This window comes from Silene latifolia, chromosome 2 (genome assembly GCF_048544455.1).
Source record: "Silene latifolia isolate original U9 population chromosome 2, ASM4854445v1, whole genome shotgun sequence".
In the NCBI taxonomy this organism is placed as follows: Eukaryota; Viridiplantae; Streptophyta; class Magnoliopsida; order Caryophyllales; family Caryophyllaceae; genus Silene; species Silene latifolia.
In genome coordinates this window covers 19,894,790-19,915,195 of record NC_133527.1, presented here as the reverse complement: position 1 = coordinate 19,915,195, position 20,406 = coordinate 19,894,790, and the positions used below count along the sequence as shown (strand labels likewise).

The window sequence follows — 20,406 nt, the reverse complement described above, 5'->3', positions numbered from 1 at the left end:
GCAGCCAAAGCAATCAAGGTTCGTATTGTATCATGTCTTGCAACAGGGGCAAACGTCTCCGTGTAATCAGTACCGTACTGTTGAGAATAACCTTTCACGACGAGCCTTGCTTTGTACTTTTGAACTGAACCATCTGGATTGAATTTTGTTCTAAAGACCCACTTGACTCCAACAACATCCTTATGTTTTGGTCTTCCTGTGAGATCCCAAGTATGATTTTTTTCAATCATCTTAAGCTCATCCTCCATTGCATCTCTCCATTCTTGATATTTAGAAGCTTCATGATAGTTGTTAGGTTCATAAACCGCAACAAAACATGATTCAAATGGATTATCTTGGATTGCGACATTATTATCATACAAATCACCTACAAGTCTTTTACCTCTCGGCCCGTAGCATTTTGAGAATCTGGAGAAGATTAAACTTCATTCCTGGAAGAACTTGCTTGATCTCTGTATACCTCTCTCGGAGTTGAAGGTGAATTTTGTGGTGTTCTAGGAGAATTTGGTGGGGACACATATTGAAAAAGATCCTCATTCTGATTTTAGCCTTGTGAATTTCCATCTTCCTGCATAAAATTCCAAGGTGTTGGTGGTTGTTTCACCACCTTCTCTTCTTCCTAATTCCAGTAGGAATTTTCATCAACTTCAATGTCTCTACTAATCACCAACTTTTGCGTCTTCAAGTTTAGAAGTCGATAACCTTTAGATTGGGAGCTATAACCCAAAAAGATGCCTTGTTCAGCCTTCTCTTGCATGTGTCTATTTACTGCAGGAACATGTATGTAACACAAAGAGCCGAATACTCTAAGGTGTTTCACAGTAGGCTTGTGATCTGTCCATGCTTCAAAAGGTGTTTTATCTGTCACTGCCTTAGTTGGACACCTGTTAAGAAGATATACATCTGTGTTTACAGCCTCAGCCCAAAACCTTTTAGGCATTTTCTTCTCAAACAGCATGCATCGCGCCATCTCCATAACAGTTCTATTCTTCCTTTCGGACACACCATTTTGTTGTGGTGTATAACCAACGGTAAGCTGATGTGTTATACCTTCATCTTCACAAAATTTATCAAACTCGTTTGATGTATATTCCGTGCCTCTGTCAGATCTGATTCTTTTCATGCTACAACCACTTTGGTTTTCAGCCATAGCCTTGAACTTCTTGAAAACGGTGGGAACTTCTGAGCGTTCTCGAAGAAAGTAGACCCATGTCATTCTTGTAAGATCATCAATAAAAAGAATGAAATACCTATTTCTCTCATCAGTTAATGTTCGCATGGGGCCACAAACATCAGTATGCACTAACTCGAGTTTCTCTTTAGCTCTCCATGCTTGATCTTGCGGAAAAGAATCTCTATGCATTTTCCCCAATTGACAACCTTCACAAACGTCTTTTTCAAGATTCAACAAAGGCAAATCTCTTAGCATATCCTTTTTGTGGAGAGTTTGTAAAGCATGAAAGTTGTAGTGACCAAGTCTTTTATGCCATAGCCAAGAGTCATTATCTTCTACTCGGGCAATAATTTCTTTTGGGTACGTCCATGAAAGAAGGAAACTTTTGTTCTTCATTTCAATTCGAGCAATCTCCTTTCCATGATGATCATAAATGTTACATGTATTTCCTTCAAAGTTGACATTGTAACCATTTTGCATCATCTGGGGGACACTTAGCAAATTTGTGGCAAGATTAGGAACTAACAAGACATTGCTAATGTAACGCGTTCCTTTCTTTGTTTGAACGGTTATAGTTCCTTTGCCTTTTGCCTCTATAATGGAACCATCGCCCATCCTTACCGGAGTCTTCAATGAAGTATCAATATGAGTGAATATACTTTCATTGTTTGTCATGTGATTTGTGCAACCACTATCGACTAGCCACAAATCTTTATTGCTTTTCGTCGAGGCTTGACCGGCAACAAATAGATGATCTTCAAAGATTCCACTTTCGGAGACATTAGCCTTTGCTTGTTGATCTTTAGACCAACAATCTTTTTGTTCATGTCCAAACTTTTTACAAATATCACATGGTGTTTTATCTTTGTTCCAACAATTTTTCTCCATGTGATTAGTCTTTTTGCAGATTCCACATGGTGGAAATCTTCCTTTCTTTTCGGTACCATTAGTACTCAACTTTTCTTTTGACATTTGCTTATTTTTGTTATTTTTGAAATTTTGGGACTTTTGTTTATGTTTTGCTTGAAAAGCTCCTTCCGATGAACCTTCGTTTCTACCGGACACCTTTGACTCATGGGCTTGTAAAGACCCAAATAATTCTTGCGGAGACAATGTATCAACATCTTTTGATTCTTCTATAGCGGTAACAATAAAATTGAATTTGTTGTCGAGGCTACAAAGAGTTTTGTTGACTATCCTCTTGTCAGAAATATCGTCGCCATAAATTTTCATTTGGTTTACTATATCAATGATTCGAGACGTATACTCCTTCATTGATTCAGATGGTTTCATTTTCAAGTTTTCAAAATCTCTTCTCAAGTTTTGGAGTTTAATAGCTCTTACTTTTTGTGAGCCTTGAAACTCCACCTTAAGAATGTCCCATATTTCTTTTGCCGAAGTTGCATTGACGATCCTTGGAAAAATCGCCTCTCCAATTGCAGAATGTAAGTATGCAATTGCTCTTGCATTCTTCGTCGTCTTCTCTTTTACTACCTTTTGTTCATCAGCTGATATCTTTTGTTCAACTGTTGATTCAGGTAGTTTAAACCCTTGTTCGATAATCTCCCATAAATCTAGAGCAGTTAACAAAGCCTTCATCTTGATACACCAAAAATCATAATTTTCACCTACGAAAATTGGTGCGGAAGGCATCGCTGAACTTGATGAAGCCATGCTTATGTTTTTTTTTTTTTTTTTTTTTTTTGTTTGTGGGTGTTTTTGATTTTTGGTCCCGAAAGATCAAAAATGCTCTGATGCCACCTGATGGTTTTTAAGGGCAATATAATCAAACAAGGAGAGAAAGATATTGATAGAATATTTTGTGTTGTATTTTTCTATATCAAAACAAGCTAGGTGTAAGTCTAAACTCCCTCTACATTAAACTTATAGGACTAGTAACTCTAATGACATTGAGTATGACACAAAACTTCCAAGTAGTAGTAATGTATAATGAGTTACTTTGTAACCTTATTAGATTAATTGTCATATTTCAACACCGATATACTATGATGGGTTTCAAGGAGCGATAAATATCATCAACAACACAAAGGGAATCGACTTGGGTATAGAAAAGGGTACGACTATGTCCACGGTTGGATAGGAGGGATTTGTTAAGATGGAGTTGAATAAAGACGGAATTATTGATGAGAGTGTACCAAATTTTACATACGCTTTTGAAACGTAGTAGTGATTTCACCGGAAGACAAACCAGTATTTCGACGATCATATCGGATGGGATTTGATAAGCTGCCATCGTCCCAAGAGTAGCACAATAAATTGTTGGAATTTTTACAGAGGAATTGTGTAATCTTGATATTTATGTAATCCGGGTGGCTGCTTATATATTTTAACCTAATATATCATCTTTCACTTTAGGAGATTAATGCTAGCAGGACTCAGTTTCCTAAATTAAAGCTCCTTCTATTTATCCCTTTATTTTTCATTACAAGATCTGAAGATGCTCGGGTGAAAAGGTGTTTTATGACACATCGATCAAATAGTGAATATTTAGAAACGGATCAAATCAATTTTAGAGAGCATTGTTTTATGGATATTTTATTTTGTTCGATTTTTATAGATTTGTATCTCGTCAAATTTGACATATTTTATAGGTGTCTTATGACTTTTTATTATTAAAATATACTCTAATGATCTATTCACTCTGTAAATATTGCACGTATTTTACATTAAAGGGAAATTCCCACTTGTACCCCTCTGGTATGAGCTAATCTCACTTGTACGCCTACTTTTCAGGAAAGCCCACTTGTACCCTCCAACTTCCTAGTTATTCTCACATATACCCCTTAAGTATATTAAATGATGAATATTGAAGATGAAGTGTGGTAAAAGGGTAAAAGATGAACTTTGAAGATGAAGTGGAGGCATATAAAAATGAATTTGGAGGAAAAACGATGTTTGTTTGAGAGAAAACAAATATTTCAATTAAAGTATCATATTGTTTACATAGCTCTTAACATCGTATGTAAGGGTAATTAACACTTCTTTCCCGCTTCATAATGACAAGCGAGAATTCACTCAACGTCTTAGTTGTTGGTTCTTAGTATTATGATGTTGTAGTGTGGATTTTTCTTAAAAGTAAGGGTATAAGTGACTTGAGGGATATAAGTGTGAATAACTAGTAAATTAAAGGGTATAAGTGGGCTTTCCTGAAAAGTAGGGGTACGAGTGAAATTAGCCCATAGCAGAGGGGTACAAGTGGAATTTCCCTTACATTAAAGATAATAAGTGGGTAAGATTTAGATGGTGTTACTATAATGTTTGAGCCAAATAAAGTTTGAAGTGACACAATCAATGACCTTACCTGCTAATTTGTGTGAAATCTTCAATAAGTCAATAATAAGGATTTAGGGTAGACACGAATATCATTGTGGTATCGTATCACTTTCTCATATACATAATAATGTAAGCCCTACACAATGAAGAGTTATGATCAGTTGCAATTTTATGTGTTGCCTGAATGTAATCAGGGAACTGTTTCGACAAATCTTTACCAACTTAATTGGATTAAAAAGGATTTTACAATTAAAAGGTTTGCGAGCGGGTGGTCTGAACACTGTGGCAGACGAGACCAAAAGTGATGTGTTGCCGTTACCTTCTATGGTTTTTAACAAGCCAACTGGTTTTGATCTCGCTGATGAGAAAGCTACTTCAAGTTTATCCCGTGAGCTCGTCAAACACCAAAATTTATGGAGCTTATATGGTGTTACTTCTCATCAACCTCCATATTTCGTCTTCACATCATCGAAGTTAAAGGTTCCTAAAGTGTTCCGTGCTAGAAGACAATCAACAAAAAATGCAAAGCCGAAGAGAAGAATCTCCAAGACGCAATGTTTATATCTACCCAGGTAAATTTCCACGTTCTCGTGACGTGAGTGTGTCTTGTTGCAGGTACTCTCCTAAAGCTCAATTACCGAAGAAAAGGAAAGGACTGACATCCTCAATGTGCTACTTTAACAACTATTTGAAGAAACCTCGTGTGTTAAGTAACCCCACCCCTAATTTAAGTTTAAGTTTTTGTACCAATAATGTAGTATTAGCACCGGACCTATCGAGTCTTATGTGCTTTATGTAAAAACTTTCTTTACAGCTGTCAAAAAAAAAAAAAAAAAAAAAGTATGCTGGTAGATTTGTCCAACTTATATCATTGATGAGAGTGCACCAATATTTGCATACACTTTTGAAACAAAATAGTGTTTTCACTGGAAGCCTAACCAGTATTTCGACGATCGCATCAGATGGGATTTCATAAGCTGCCATTCCAAGAGTACCAGAGTATTTTAACGATCCTTAAGCTCCAAGGCAATAATTTTACAGTCCCGTCCGTATTATGGTAAGAATAAACATATTTGATATTTCCATGCCTTTACGATCCATATGATATTTTTATTGGTTACAAATGCCATCGATATAACTATGAATGCTGGGTTACTTATAACTAGATAAGTATTTTGCTATGGTTTACTGATGTTGAAATTCAAACTATTTGAGTCGACAACTTAATCAAAGTATAACGAATTAATAACTAATCGCGTAAGAATTATAATACATTCATAAATTTACAAATAATAATAGTTACTCCGTATATAGTAGTTACATTCCTAATTAAATTGGCTTAGTTGCTGTTGACCTGCAAGTCTGCAACATTCCGTCATCCTTGTGCAAACAACTTGTGAAGCCCTGCAGCTGCAATTTAACTAGCTGCAACTTTCCGTCATCCTCGTGCAAAAATATTTTCACATCACATTATATCGAACATTGTTTCAGTAGACAATAAACAAAGGAAACATCAGATCACAAGAACCAGTTAGATTGCAAGACAACATTATCCAATTGATGACGATGTCATCTGAATTGAACAGCTTGTGAAGACAACATTATCCAATAGATTCAGGCATTCAGCTACGGCTTGGTCTGATAGTCGCAGAGCAAGAGGGAGTTCCATCTTCTGCAGTATTCATGACAATGTCATCTGAATTGAATCCGATGGTTGCTCTATATAATCGAAGGAACTCCCTGGAATCGTAACGAGACTACTTGTTATACAAAGACGGAGTAAAGAGTTGGATGACGATAATTGTTCTAGTTTGAGTTTGAATGTTTCGGTTGTGGCATCATGTGGATTATACCACAAGACGCGATGGGTTGTGCCATCGCGGTAATCAATATCTCTGTACACAAACAGTAAACGAAGAGATCCTTCCCTTAAAGGCGCAAAAAGAGCAAGATTGTGAAAATTTCCAGGAATATTATACTTGATGCTCCATGAATAATTGTCATCTCTATATCCTTTCATCACCCATACATTATGGAGACCATTCCTTTCTTCAAGACATAGGTATAAACAATCATCCAATACTCCAAGCTCAATATATTTCCAATCCCGGTCTACAGGGGGGAAACTCAAGTCATTATCCTTCCATGTTTCTGAGGACAGATCAAAACGCGCTATTATATTATTTGAATAGTTACTGTAGTCATTCACACGTGAATAAACAATATAGTGTAGCATGTTGTTTGCATATACTACCCTCTTGTCTACTTTTAAAAAATTACTCCGAGTCGAACCCTTGGCAGGAGTATGAGTAGCGCACTTCCATAAATCAGCCTTGAAGCTATAAATATACACATCATTGTTTCTTACATTCTCTATCAAATATGGGTGTGTGACAACTATCTTATAATCATCATGTTCGTCATCATAACCAAAACCACATGATAAGTCCTGATTTTCCAACAAAGGCACGTTTGGTTTGAATTTGAAAGTACGCGTTGAAGGATTGCATATGAGGAAACACGAAACATACGAATAATACAAGGCGTCTCTAGTAACGCATAAGCAAACCAAGCCATTGCACGACCCTACATCATCAACATGTACATCCGCATTGTTTCTAATGATATTTTTAGGCCAATATACTTTGATGGGTTTCGAGGGGCGATAAATATCATCAACAACACAAAGGGAATAGTAGTTGGTATAGAAAAGGGTATGATTATGTCGATAATTGAAAACGAGGGATTTGTTAAGATGAAGTTGAATAAAGAGGGAACTATTGATGAAAGTGTACCAAACTTTGCATACGCTTTTGAAACGTAGTAGTGATTTTACCGGAAGACAAATCAGTATTTCGGCCATCAAATCTGATGGGATTCGATAAGCTGCCATTCCAAGAGTAGCACAATAAATTGTTAGAATTTTGATAAACAATGTATTTCAACGGTCCTATAAGCGTAAGCTCCAAGGCAGTAATTTGGGTGGCTACTTGTATCTTTTAACCTAAAGGCTACAGTCCGTATTAGGGTAAGAATATCTAACCAACTATTATCTTTGACTTTAGGAAATTGATTATTGGTAGGACTCCGTTTCATAAAGCTTCTTCTATTTAATTTGTTGGCAATATACTCTCATTAAATTAAGTATTACGCGTATTTTAAACTAAAGATAAGGTAAGGAGTAAGATTTAGCTCGTGTTACCATAATATTTGAACCAAATAAAGTCTGAAGTGACACACACGCTCAATGACCTTATGTGCTAATTCGTGACATCTTTACGATAAGTCCAGATAACTAAGGGTAGACACAAATATCAATGTCAGGACAATGATAGGGTGCTACATTGCTAGCAAGTGGTGGTCTATCACTTTCTCATATTCGTAATGTAGATGGTACTAAAATAAATGTACCTCGGTTTAAGCGATGATCCGGTTTAAGGTTGCACACTATTGCTGCAGTGCATGAGCCTGTTTATAGCCAAGCACGTCGATGGCAGAGCAGGAAATGGCTCTGAACTGGTTCTGCTTCTCTAACAAATGTGGTTATTAACAAGCTCCCGACTGAATGTTGTGTTGCCAGCTTTCCAATCCGCCTTACTCTGAGTGTATTAATTTGGGTGAATTCTGGGCATTATCTAGGAAAGAGGGAATTAATTTTTGGGGTTCACACTTTATTTTGGCTTTTTATTTTGTTTGGTTTGTTTTAAAGTTTGGGTTAATTAGACCTGGCAAATAGGGGTGTGTATCGGTTCAAGGCGGATTGATGACCGAAATCGTGAATTTTGTGGATTGAAGACCGGAACCGTGGGTTGTGTGGAGTTAATGGTGGCAAGTGTGAGTGGGCACCAGTGATAACAAAGAATGAGAAGAAATTAATATGAATTAGGGTCAACGAAAATATGCTTCATGTGCCAACTCCATTTGAGACCCGCTTCAAAGAAAATATTAGGGTCAAATTTACTACACGTAGTGTAACTTGGATCATGTCCTGCGAGAGATTCGAAAATCGAATATACATGGGGTGGACACTGAAAACCCATTCATCCTTAATGTTCAGGGAATGGAAACACGAGAGTGTCTTTCTTAAAACGAATTTACCAAGTCATTACGAACTTGGAGCTTCGACTCAAGTAAAATATGAATGTTCCAATACTTCTTTTTCTGTTATCCTTCCATAGTTCCATTTGGATTCATGCAGAGTAACCTCTACAATTATAGAAATTTAAACAATTTAGGTACAAGTAATATTCCTAAAGAGAGAAATGGTGTATTCACCAAAAAAAAAAAGAGAGAAATGGTATTCACATTCAATCTACACATATGGCAAACTTGTGTAGAACACAAATCTTTTTTTCAGATGGGTATATCCGTCCTAAGTTTAAGACAGGTTAAGTAATATGTATAAGACAAAAACATAATACACATGGGAAAACAATAGTTTTGTCTTATAGTATGCACATGTGGGAATTTAGAGTTGTGCATCGTAGCGGGTCAATCCGACCCAACCCAGTCTCGTGGGCTGAGTTCTAGTGGCCCACTGGCCCTGTCAACTTGTAGGTCCGCTCGGTGTCATCCTAGGGTTGGGCTAGTGCCGCAACTTCCTCGGCATGGCCTGTCCAAACTAATTAAAAAAAAAAATATGAAGGCCCGCCTCGGTCAGACTTTGCTCGCAAATCAGTGGATCGGGCTCGAGCCTGACCAAATCAACCAAGCACAAGCCCGGCCCAGCCCAGACATGTCCTCATTTAATGTCGTGTATGGGTTGCTGGCACATAGCCCGACCCGACCATTGGCCCGACCCAACCATCACCAGTTCACCCTAGCGCACATCTCTAGGTGGGATAATACTTAACTCATTTTAATTTTAAAATAGATATTCTTCTAAGAGAGACTAAATGTATAATCCCTTCATATCAATCCAAAAGTAACATTGACCAAAATGGCAGTATTTATGGTTGTAGATAATTCTCGATATTTTTCTTAATCTATAAGACAAAATATAGTCATGTGAAATCTTTTTTGATTTATCGTCATGAATGCTATAAGAATATCAATTTTTTATAATTTTTAATAATGTGTAACTAAAGATATACATGTTACAAAACGTGTCTTGCAAGTGTGAAAAAGTCAATGTTATCTTTGGATTGGTATGGAGGGAATATTAAAATCCAGCTCATCTAACTAATTTGTGAATAACTATAGTTTCCCCTTTTCCAAACACAATCCAAGATTTAAACACTAAATTCACCTTCACACCGTCATGTCCTATGGCTCCGAATAGCCTCCGCTAGTGCCGCGTAGAGTTGCAAAAGCTGACCCTATTTGAGGAACCCGACATAAATTGTCTGAAACCAAACCCGACACAGCCCAAAAATTAGGTGAACCGAAACCTTCCCGACCGAATGGAAGGTCAAACCGACAACTGGAAATTACCTCTTTTATCTAAGGGTGTTCACTCAGTGGTACGAACCAAAGACTGGACCGGACCGGACCGGACCGAATTTTATTTGGTCCGGTCCATGGTCCACCTATTTACTCTACTTTGATCTTCGGTCGATCCTGGACCAAATCCAATGGATCGCGGACCAGACCATGGACCGAACTTGTATAAGAAAAGAATCTTAAAGTTTTTATATTGATTTTATTTTCTATTTTGTTTACGCGCAATATAAGACGAGTAATTATGTACTTAAATGTAGTAAGAAAATAATGTTGGTTATTTTAATCGTTACGAACGTCTCGAGTTCTAATTTTATATGCTAGGTCAGTGACAATCATATTTGGTCCACTTTGGTCCATCTGGTCCGGTCTAATCCAGCCCACGCATTTTTCTGGTCAGACCAAACCGAACCTGATGGGGCATATTCTGCACCCGTTGACCGAGTCAACATCTTGAGTAAGGTCAAAGATAAAAGACAGCAGGTCAACGTATTAGACAGCCTAGCCGATGCGGCCCATCGGCCTGTCACTTGGGTCCCGGCTAGGACAACTAGCCAGCCGGGATACATATCAGCGTACTCATATCCAAGACACCTCGGCCGGCCTGACATGGGTCCATCGGCCGAGGGTAGAACGATCTTTCCACCTGCTAGCCACTTGACCACTTGCCACTACGTGACAAAAGATGAAAGTCTATAAATACTCCTCAACCCTCATTGAGGAAAGGATCCGAAAAATATAACCTAAACCACTCATAATCTGGTATAAACTCCCTTATCTCTCTACAACATACTTTGCCAAGTATCACACAACTTAATCCCTTTAAGTTTACTGACTTGAGCGTCGGAGTGAGTACGCTCGGTGCTAAGCCGAGCCCTCAGTTTGTTCATTGTTTCAGGAGAGGCCGAAAGGAAGAGTCAAGCAAAGTCATCGTTCAACAAGCTTACGTGGTAACAACACTGCTCCGTAATCACACCCCGGAACAATTGGCGCCGTCTGTGGGGAGTTTGATACTAAAAGCTAGTCAAATCCCTTAAAAACACAAAACAAAACCCACCCAAAAAGCTACGAAGATGTCAAAACAACCAGAAATGATTGTGAGCGACGAAACCAATTTCTACCAAGATGATACAGTCCCTAATTCGGGGATCGCGCAGTCCCCCACCGGCCGAGTAATTCAACCGGCGTACGGGATGCCGATACTACCAGAGACACCGCTGCCCGCCGACCAAGTCACCATCATGGGACATGTGGTTGATGCAGCGAAACCGAAGCTATTCCTGGACTTGATGGGTAATACGCCGATCACCCCCGCCGCAACGACGGTGACGGCAGCACACCCACAGGTGAACAGGGCCCAGAAGGTGACTCCGAACAACCTAACCGGAGCAATGCAAGAGGTTGGGCGTACCAAAAAGCCAGCGGTGCCCGTGTTGTCAGTGAGTGACCAAAGTCCTTCCCACACTCGCGGGAGGACAGTGTCGCCGCGGCATCAACGAGGTCACCCCCGAAGAAATGAAGAAAGAAGCCCGACTTTCCAAAGTCGGAGAACAAGAAGCCCTTCCCGCCACGGGGAGAGAAGCCGGACTAGGATGGCGATGAGCCGATCGCCGCGTGCCATTCGGCACGTGGTCAGGCAGCCCCTCAACGCCTTTGTCCTCGAAGTCCCGGTGCCACCTAAGCTGAAACTGCCGGCCATATCATACAAAGGGGATAGCGACCCCACCGACCATGCCGAGGCTTTCGAGTCGTACATGTCGGTGTGGGAACAACCCGATGAGGTATGGTGCAGAGTTTTCCCGACGACTCTCCACGGCATGGCCCAGAGTTGGTACAAGGGGCTACCCAATGGCTCGGTATTATGCTATGCCGACCTGAGAGATAACTTCATAGCCTAGTACTCTTGCAACAAACGAAGGGCCGTGGAGACCTCAGATCTCCTGACTATCCGACAGGGGGATGACGAGTCCCTCCGGAGCTATGTCAAGAGATTTGACGCTAAGGTTCAGCAGATCCGAGAGTTGAACACTGAACTGGCGGCCTTCGCACTAATGAAAGGCCTACCAAGAGGCGATTTCAAAAATGACCTCATCAAGTGTGAAGACCTCAACCTGGACACCGCCAGAAAGATGGCCGACCAAGCCATAAAGGTGGAGGACTATCACAAGACCTGGGTAAGCGACCGCGAAGCCGGGCGCCCAGAGAGGAGCAGCCACCGAGACAACAGAGATGAAGGACGCCGTGACAATAATAGGTCACGGCCTGAGAAAGATAATAGAAAGCAGAACTCGGCGGGCGCCGGGGGGAGTTCGGGACCATACACCGCGAGGCGGTACGGCAGTCTAACCCCCCTGGTTAAATCACCAGCCGAGGTCTTCGCCCTGAGCAAAAATGAAGGGCAGAAGTGGGCAAGACCCCCCAAGACAAAGGCGGAAGGCGACACAAGCCAATTTTGTGATTACCACGGCCAGCCCGGCCATAAGACCGATGACTGTCGGCATCTGAAGAACGCCATCGAGGAGCTAATCCGAAAGGGGAGCCTCATCAAGTATGTAGCTGGAGACCCGGGAACGAGCTCCGACGGGGTGGATAGAAAATCCGTTTTTCAACGGATAGGAGTAATCCAGTAACGCCCATCCGGCCCCTGACTCTAATGAACGTCTCGGACCGGGGGGGAGCACAAAGGACATGGAGGGTGCCATTGGAACACGGATTTTCTAAGGAAACACTTTGTATAGCGGTGGAGGTGTCCGAAACCATTGTGGGCACCCCAACGCATGATTATTCCTTATAAAAAGTGATCCAAGTTTTCCATCAAAATACTCGTCCCCTCCATAGTCACGCCGAGTAGACGCCGCAAATTAAGCCGGGCAACAAATACGACATGTTCACAACGGTGGTTGGGATAGCAAATCTGACCACCTCGGCTAAGACCGTGCGCGTAAGAGGAAGCGACCAACATGCCAACATGCACAAAAGCGTATAAGCACTGTTGAGACGCAAATCTGACTGCCCCGGCCAATCCGGGAGCAGCAGAGGAAGCGATCAATATGTCTACACATACGGAAAGCAGTCGAACTGCGAACAAGCAGCTGTTAACTCGCCACAACGACCAGCATGCTTAGGAACGTATAAGCACTGTTGAGACGCAAATCGGACACCTCGGCCAGACCGAGAGTGAAAGAGGAAGCGGTCAACACGTCTACAGATACGAACACCTCGGCCGTTAACCCGAAGAATGACGGGAACACAACGACTGATACGTAACATGTTCACAACGGTGGTTGGGATAGCAAATCTGACCGCCTCGGCTAAGACCGTGCGCGTAGGAGGAAGCGACCAACATGCCAACATGTTTAAAAAAGACGTTAAATACAGTTGAGATACGCATTCTAATTGCCTCGGCCAAGCCGAAAGTCTCAACTAATAACGCAGGAGGACAACTCAGAGAAATATGAGATAAAGACCTCGGCCAAGCCGGAGGCAAAATAAACAAACTCTTATTGAAATATTTGCAGGTAATACAAAGAAAGGAGTCGACGGCCGTCCCAATAAGGGTAGCCCAAACTCAACCTACCAAAGTTTTACAAAAAAAGAAGGAACAACAAAAGGTTACAGACATAAGACATTAAGTGCCAAAAGATGGGAGGGAGGAAAGGCTCAATAGTTGGCCCCCGAACAGCTAAAGCTATCCGAGATGCCAGGTGAGTCTGGTGACGACCGCCCGTCTCCCTATGCTTGTTGCTACCCTCCATCAGCGGCAGCAGCATCATCTTCGGTGGCCGGCCCAGAAGAAGGCTTGGCAGCTTCGCATGCCCTTACCCTTTCAGCCTCCTCTCCGGCCTCCTTAACTTTTGCATCATAGGCCGCCTTGGCCTCAGCTACCTGAGCAGCCTTCGCTGCCTCCGCCTTCTCCGCCGCCGTTTTCTCTGCAGCATCGGCCATCTCATCCAGATGCCGGTCAAATTCTTCCCATGGGAAGGAGCCTTCAGAAACGATCTTCTTTATTGCCTCCCTGCTAGCCTCTTCAGCTTGGTCCCGGTACTGGGCACACATGTTAGGGATGACCTCGGTTTGCAGCATCTCAATGTCCTCCTCCCTCTGGGCAAGGACAGCCTTTGTGCTCTTGTGCGCCTTTACCTCGATGGAATGCAAAGACTTCCATTCTTCCCTCTTAAGGACCGCAGAGTTGAAAGCATCCTGAAATTTGGTTTTCTCCTCCAGCAGCTTGGCAGCGTCAGCCACCGCAGCCTTAGTCTTGGCTCTCTCGGCTAGGACCGCCTTTTCAGCGTTCTCCCTAAGCTTTTGCGCAGCCACCGCTGCCCCAGCCTTGGCCTCCTCGGCCTCCTTCTTAGCAGCGGCCAGTTCAAGCTTCGTCCGTTCAAGCGCAGGAGTAGCTCGAGCCATGACCGTCTCTTGCTCCAAAATATGAGCGCCGGCTAGTTCATTCCACCTAGCCAGCTTCTTGCACAACCTTGTGCCTTCCACCACAAGCTGAGCAGGGGAAGGCTTCACGGAGGAGGAGTCAACGACGACATTCGGACTGACCGCCTGCGCTGGCCGCTTCTCCAATTGCCGTTCAGTAAGAACAGCGGCTGCCGTCGGCGGATCTGCAAAATATTCACACAGAGCATCAATGTCAACATTCATCGACATGCCAGAAAGTCTGTCATCAGGGATGCCCAATGAACCAGCTAAGTCTGAGCCACAGGTTAGATCCGTACCAGCCTTGGCCTTCTTGGTTGGAGGCCCCTTTTCTTTACCGACCTCGGTAACCACAGCGGCGACAGACTCGGTCTCTTTTCTCTTATTCAAAGAGGGAGGGGCCTTCGCAACAGTGACCTCCACATCCTCGACATTGATGACCACCTGCTGTTCTTGGATCACGGGGATAGAAGGCTGAGCCGGAGTTGACGCCGTCGCCGCCGTAGACGTCGTCTTTCGTGCCCGGCGCGGTACGTTACCAGCTACCCGCGCTTGAGCCGCCATCACGTCCAGTGCCTTCAACTTCTCCTTCATTAGGTCGTTGGGGGCCGGTCTACGATCACGCGTTAGTTTCAGCCTTAGGGTGCCGCTGAACAACGTTCCCGTCCTTATCGAGCCCCAACTTCTTCAAGATCTCCTCAGACAGATCCGGGCCAAACCGGTCTGCAAGAAACCAGACAAGGGTTAAACAAAAGAAGATAAACCAAAGCTCTAAAGCAGAAGCATAACAAGCAAAGATGGGCCTCACACCGACCCTACTCACCCTGTTTGAGGGCCAGTATGAGGCCGGTATGGCAGAGCAGCTCATCCTGAAGAATGATCTGCGTCGGGGGCATCCATCCCGTCTCAGCCTCAAACAACTGCATTGCCCGCTTCTCATCCTCCTTAAGATGGACCCTGCTTGCGTCCATCTTAAGCTTACTCCGGGAGACATACTTTTCACGCTCCCCCTATTCTCACACCGCAGGTTGACGCGACTTTGGAAGGACCGGGGCAGCGGATAGTCCTCCGGCACCTCGACGTATACCCACCGCCCCTTCCAGTCCTTACAAGATGTAATTTTGGACACGGTAACATAACCCGGCTCCGTCTGAACGCTGAACCACCCCGTGCTACCTTGGATGGACGGCCGAAGATGATGAAGCCGGCGGAATAGGTTAACCGTAGGAACCTCCCCCTTGAACAAACAAACCCATACAAAGCTCACAATCGTCCCTAATGGCCAACGGATGCGGTTGTGCCACAAATGACGTTCATAGCTTTAATAATGGCGGCGACGTGTACATTCAGAGGAAACCGGAGCCCATACTTCAGGTGTCTGATGTATACACCGATATGGCCCTGGGGAGGACAACAGACCGACTGACCCTCCTGAGGTACAACTATTCCATACTCCCCGCCGAAGAAGTAATGGTTTTCAAAAAGTTCAGGCCCCGAACAAGCGGCGAACTTGTTTATCCAAGCACCATCAGGACTGATCGAGCAGACGTCGCCGTGATGCGAAGGATGCGGCCTCTCACCACCAGAATCAGTCACCTCCTCATCATCATCATCATCCTCCCATTCCTCCAAAACTTTTGGATCAACTTCGGGAGACGACGACCTCGAACCCCCAAACCCTACTGGGGTGACAACTAATGCCTTCTCTTCATCAGGACGCGACGGGGAGCCCCCCGGCGCAGAAGTACTAGGTCCGGCATCAGCAGAAGACATAATAACAACGGATATTTAACAAGAAAAAAGATTGAAGAATTTGTTTGATTACCTTGGAAGAAAATGTTACACCGAGTAAACGCTTCGAGAAATTAGAAAGAAAAAAAAAAAAGGAACTCTGCGAAAGAGAAGGCTAGAAAGAAGAAATTTTTTGAGAAAATGAAAATTTGGTAACCAAAATCCCTGGCTAACTGCTCTATTTATAGAGCAAAGCCCGTGAAACGGACCAATCAGGGCAAAGCCCATGAAGCGTCCACCAATCAACGCCGAGCCACGTGTCAAGCATGCAGCAAGGGAATGTCAATCGACGAACAGTTACAAAGCTTCTTCAACACGCTCCTTGACGGAATGCCAATCGACGTATCTTCTTCAAACACGCTCCTTGGTATCTACTTGCATAACGGCCCGCTGTTCAACCAAGCTTGGCAGCACCGGCGCGGGGGCAATCAAAAGCACACGGCACTCACAACCTCGGTCTCGGCCAGCACTATTTTCTTTTCCACATCTGATGTCCATTACACATCCATGTGGAGGGGGGATATGATACGGCCTAAGCAGAACCAAGCCGAGGAAGAAGAAGCCGATGGAGAAAGCCAACATGCGCAGAATATACGCTCAACACACATCGGAGCTCATACCACGGCATAGACTACGCTGGGGGCAAATTGATGGGGCATATTCTGCACCCGCTGACCGAGTCAACATCTTGAGTAAGGTCAAAGATAAAAGACAACAGGTCAACGTATTAGACAGCCTAGCCGATGCGGCCCATCGGCCTGTCACTTGGGTCCCGGCTAGGACAACTAGCCAGCCGGGATACATATCCGCGTACTCATATCCAAGACCCCTCGGCCGGCCTGCCATGGGTCCATCGGCCGAGGGTAAAACGGTCTTTCCACCTGCTAGCCACTTGGCCACTTGCCACTACGTGACAAAAGGTGAAAGTCTATAAATACTCCTCAACCCTCATTGAGGAAAGGATCCGAAAAATATAACCTAAACCACTCATAATCTGGTATAAACTCCCTTATCTCTCTACAACATACTTTGCCAAGTATCACACAACTTAATCCCTTTAAGTTTACTGACTTGAGCGTCGGAGTGAGTACGCTCGGTGCTAAGCCGAGCCCTTAGTTTGTTCATTGTTTCAGGAGAGGCCGAAAGGAAGAGTCAAGCAAATTCATCGTTCAACAAGCCTACGTGGTAACAACACTGCTCCGTAATCACACCCCGGAACAGAACCAATACTAATATAGTGCGATCCTCGGTCCACCTTTAACCCTTATTCAATCTTCAATCTAAAGAGTTTGGTCCGATCCGTTCCTGCACCAATAAACACCCCTACTTTTATCCCATGGTGAGGCCAATTAAGAATCAACTAGTTTTTGAACCCGTGCACTGCACGGGTGGAAACGGAAATTATTATTAAAAGTAACAACTTACATATTTTTTGCATTTAGTAAATTATTAAATTTTAAAAAATTTCCCTTTGTCTACTACCCATACACTTTTGATAATATGATTTTTTTTATTCGAAATACTATGATTTTTTTCTCGAATTTTGATAAGTTATTGGCAAGTAGTCGAAGTAGGCGCCTGAGGTAACTTAGACTTGTCAAAATTGAGCTGATCCGAATAGCCCTACCCGACACCCAAATTCAGGACCAAAGCTTGATCTGAACCCGAATTGTGTAAAACAATGGATAAGTAACTTCTTATATGAAACTCCCTTTGTCCCACTCATTTGTTTGCTTATTCCATTTTAGGTTGTCTCAATCAATTGTGTGTTTTTATATTTTAGGAATGCCTTTGATAAGCAATTTGATACTCCACACTCAATTTGATCCACTTGTTATTTAATAATTGACCCCCTCCTCTTTTCTTGGCATTTGTGTCCAAAGCAAAGGCAAACGAATGATTGGGACGAAAGGACTCAAGGGAGTATGAAAATTCATATTTTATTTACCCAATTGTTATTACACAAACTAAAACTATTGCAATGCGACACATGTTATTTTCCTACCCCGTTTACGTATCAATGTTTACGTTCTCATACACATTTAAGTAAAGATGTCTAAAATGGTTTTCCTACCCCGTTGGCATATCAATGTTTACGTTTTAATACTCCGCCTTAAACTTAAAACGGATCAAATAAAATCCATATGATAAAAGAATAATATCTAGGGATTAATAATAAGCTTGTCCGATCCATCCAATTACGGTGTTATTTAACCCCATTTTAAGAAATACCTTATGCATTTTATAATGTGAAGTATCAAAATGGTGGTAAATACAAACCATAACCGTTGTGAATTTCTACGTCATTGAATTTCTATGTTAGTTATATTTCTTCAAATATACTCTTTCGTCCAATTCATTTATTTCTGTACCTTTGATTAAAAGACCTCACACAAAGAATATCAAAGATAAACAAATGATTTTGACATTGGAAAGGAATCCCTTTTTGACGTTAATGAGGATAGACATAATTGGAATAATCATAATCCAAATCATTTTGAATGAATTTGGCCAAATTAATATGCTAATTTTCTAATTGGAATATTAATTGGAAAGTAACCCTTTTTTTTCTTAATTTTGTGGGAGATGCGTTTGAAGTTAATGAGAATAGTATTCAAATTACATCTACTAAATTTAACGCAAATCACATTATTGTTATTTGAGGTAAATTTACAATTCTTAACAATTAACAGTTTAGGAAATATAATATATGATTATGATAATATATGGTAATAATATTTTAATATATAGTCTTTCACCTGGTTATGACACGTGGCATTCAATACGAAGTATATATACATCAAGATGTCCTACTATAAAAGAACATTTGGAGTTGCTTATGATAAAACAGTAACATTGATGTGAAATACCAATAACATTATCGAGTATAAATTAACAATTTAACATAGATAACATCTTTCCTATTATCTTATTCTATCTAATATTCTCTAATATTTCTTATTCTATCTAATATTCTCTAATATTTGAAGTATAAATATAAAATTATAAAAAAAGGAAGAAGCGAAAAACGTAACTAAATAAAACAACACAATCAATGGCTCCCAACAGTTATCAAGTCTCTTGTTGGGTCTAATGCACTTTTGCAAATTGAAAATGAACAATATGATAAACAAAAAAAAAAATGAAAAAAAAAATGACATAATTCTAATTTTTGTTCCTTAAATAAAATTTACCTAAACGAAGGTAACAAATTTATTTGTCTACTATTGTGATATAAAGTGTAGATTAGACGGAATCTCAACAAATCACGATTTAATTTCAAATTTAATTTAATAATGATAATTTCTCCTATAATCATGTTAATTCCTCAAATAAACTCTCCCTATTATGGAAATAATATCATATCAAATATTCATGTGTTTAGAAAGAATCAATATTATCATTCTATTTTAGGATTTTGTACGTGATTTAATCTTCCTAGCTATATGACCTTTAGACTTTTGAGACGTGTAACTTTTGGTGTCATCGTCGCTAAAATCAGGCATTGCCACAAGGCACATGCTTCACTTGAAATCTAGACACATGAAAAAACATAATAGGAGTATTAAAAAAGACATAGATTTAAGTGGATTCTAATTCGAAGAGATCGCAGTAGGTAATTCTTCTTACTAATTCTAATTCAAGATGCACTCCAACCCGAGTCCCCACGCCTGAAAAGGAAGTAGTATTTACCATATCTTTTCAACCGCTGCTTGAAGTGATTCTCGCATGATGTATAATACTCGTTAGCATCGATGTCAATATTTTTTACATGAGCATGTGTGACACACAATATACCACCTTGATAATTCTTGCGCAATAAATAATACACGTACCATTTTCGAACCACATTTTCTTGAACATTTAGGTATATGAGGTATCGTTATGATTGTGATGTCGTTGATGGTGGGAACTGGTGGTAAGTAGGCTACTTTGAGATATTTTGGGTGAAAGTTTAAAAGTGAGTAATGGTGGTTTTGAAAGTACGATGTCGACCTAGGTAAATGGAAGTGGAGGTGACAGTCATTGACACGACCCGAAAACATGACACGAACCCGACACGAAGTTAGCGGGTTAGGGTTAAGACGTTGTGCCCCATTTAAGTAATTGGGTTGACACGAACACGACACAAAACATAAGTGGGCCAGGTTAGGGTTGAGCTCTTTTGAAACGAATAACCCATTTATTTAAAAGTATTTTAATATATTTGGGTTGAATCAATAACCTAACCAAACAATTTAAAAATAAGCATTTTCATTCATCGTTTTTTGGATATTAGGGCT

General features: G+C 41.5%; 1 protein-coding gene across 1 annotated transcript; it reads right to left on the bottom strand.

The window, feature by feature from the left end:
* Window positions 1–6,149: 6,149 nt before the first annotated feature.
* LOC141636359 (F-box/kelch-repeat protein At3g23880-like) lies at window positions 6,150–7,361 on the bottom strand. The gene has a single exon (XM_074446743.1). The coding sequence runs from the start codon at window positions 7,359–7,361 to the stop codon at window positions 6,150–6,152; it is 1,212 nt and encodes a 403-aa protein (XP_074302844.1).
* Between the last annotated feature and the right edge of the window lie 13,045 nt (window positions 7,362–20,406).

What these genes read in the sequence shown, in the direction of transcription:
- LOC141636359 (XM_074446743.1), bottom strand. Translation starts at nt 7,361, where the DNA reads ATGGCAGCTTATCGAATCCCATCAGATTTGATGGCCGAAATACTGATT.